At 69.4% G+C, this 1,448-nt stretch overlaps 1 protein-coding gene across 1 annotated transcript; it reads left to right on the top strand.

The window, feature by feature from the left end:
- Nucleotides 1-142: 142 nt before the first annotated feature.
- On the top strand, nt 143-1,333 carry PPP1R27 (protein phosphatase 1, regulatory subunit 27). The gene is made up of 2 exons (XM_005883643.2): nt 143-966; nt 1,054-1,333. The coding sequence occupies exons 1-2, from the start codon at nt 777-779 to the stop codon at nt 1,206-1,208; spliced, it is 345 nt and encodes a 114-aa protein (XP_005883705.1). The 5' UTR covers nt 143-776; the 3' UTR covers nt 1,209-1,333.
- The last annotated feature ends 115 nt before the right edge of the window (nt 1,334-1,448 follow it).

Raw genomic sequence — 1,448 nt, 5'->3', positions numbered from 1 at the left:
TCCCCCTCGGGCCGCGGCTGCTGCGGTGAAGGCAGGTGCCCTGGCCCGGCCGCTGGGTCGTCTTTTATTTTTAAAAATGTTTTTATTGGGGATGGAGCCCGCAACCTGGGCATGTGCCCTGACTGGGAATCAAACCGTGTCCTCCTGATTCATAGGTCGACACTCAGCCACTGAGCCACGCCAGCCGGGCTGGCCTTTAGGTTCTAACCCGGGAGGCTCCCAGGCAAGAGGGCAGTGCCATCGAGGCCCATGTTTTGGTAAAAGCGCCAAGAGTGACACGGCCACCGTGGAAGGTGCCGCGAGGGGACGGGGAGGGAGCGGGTCAGGCTGGGCCTTCCCGGGCGGGGGGGTCACAGACATGGGCAGCCCCCAGCTCTGTGGGAGGTGAGCCACCCTCCCCTCCTCCAGAGTCCAGGGCGGGGTCCTGATGCCCGGGGACCTGCCCTCCAGGCCGTCCTTGTGGTGCCCTCTGAAGGCACCTTCCAGGCCCCGCGTGGGGCTGGGTGCGAGGGCCAGGAAGGATCTGACCCCGTTGGCCGGGCACGGCGACAGGTGGGCTGAAAGACGAGCCCGTGAACTCGATCTGTGCGCGGGGTGGCCAGCGGCTCGGTTTCAGCTCTCACGGGGCGAGCATGACCGCGCGGCTTTATATAGCTCCGCGGGCCCATAAAAGCAGGAGGAGCCCTTGCGGAGGGAGCATCGTCGCTGTCCGGCTGGGCGGCTCCTCCCCTGAGCAGTAGCGGCCCCGCGGGGGCGGCCACCCCGCTGCCCCCAGGATGCCCAGCAGGACGGTCCGCTATGAGGGCTACAGCCCTCGGCAGCGGCGCCGGCGGATGCTGGCCCAGCGCAGCGTGCGCTTCCCCAACGACGTCCTGTTCCTGGACCACGTCCGCCAGGGCGACCTGGAGCAGGTGGGGCGCTTCATCCGGGCCCGGAAGGTGGCCCTGGACACCCTGTACCCCTCAGGTGAGCGCCCGCAAGGCCGGCCGAGGTCTGTGAGCGGCAGGGGGGGCCTCCGCCTTGACCCCCTCTATCCTGTCCTGTCCCGCCCAGGCCTGGCCGCCCTGCACGAAGCAGTCCTGTCCGGGAACCTGGAGTGTGTGAAGCTGCTGGTCAAATACGGGGCAGACATCCACCAGCGCGACGAGACGGGCTGGACGCCCCTGCACATCGCCTGCAGCGATGGGTACCCCGACATCGCCAGGTGAGGGGGACCAGAGCTCCCCCCCTCCCCCGCCCCGCTCCCGGCCTCCAGCAGCCTCCAGGAGGCGTCCCCCAGGCTGCCCTGGCGGTGTAGCCAGGACCTCGGGCGCAGCATCTCCTCTGCCCTGTGCCCTCCCGGAGCAAAGGGGCGGGTTTCCCCCTCGGCCCTCCCGGAACAGGAAACAGGCGGGACTCGGCTGCAGCCTGGGCCCCGGGGCTGGGCAGGTCCCCCAGCCTCTCCCGCT

This window comes from Myotis brandtii, unplaced genomic scaffold, assembly GCF_000412655.1.
Source record: "Myotis brandtii unplaced genomic scaffold, ASM41265v1 scaffold797, whole genome shotgun sequence".
NCBI classification, from domain to species: domain Eukaryota; kingdom Metazoa; phylum Chordata; class Mammalia; order Chiroptera; family Vespertilionidae; genus Myotis; species Myotis brandtii.
Note: the sequence above shows the minus strand (reverse complement) of the source record. Positions and strands in the feature narration are given on the sequence as shown.

Bases quoted from the DNA above. Each gene is read 5' to 3' on its own strand.
- PPP1R27 (XM_005883643.2), top strand. From the start codon at position 777: ATGCCCAGCAGGACGGTCCGCTATGAGGGCTACAGCCCTCGGCAGCGG. The intron at 967-1,053 runs GTGAGCGCCCGC...TGTCCCGCCCAG, and splicing joins GGACACCCTGTACCCCTCAG to GCCTGGCCGCCCTGCACGAA.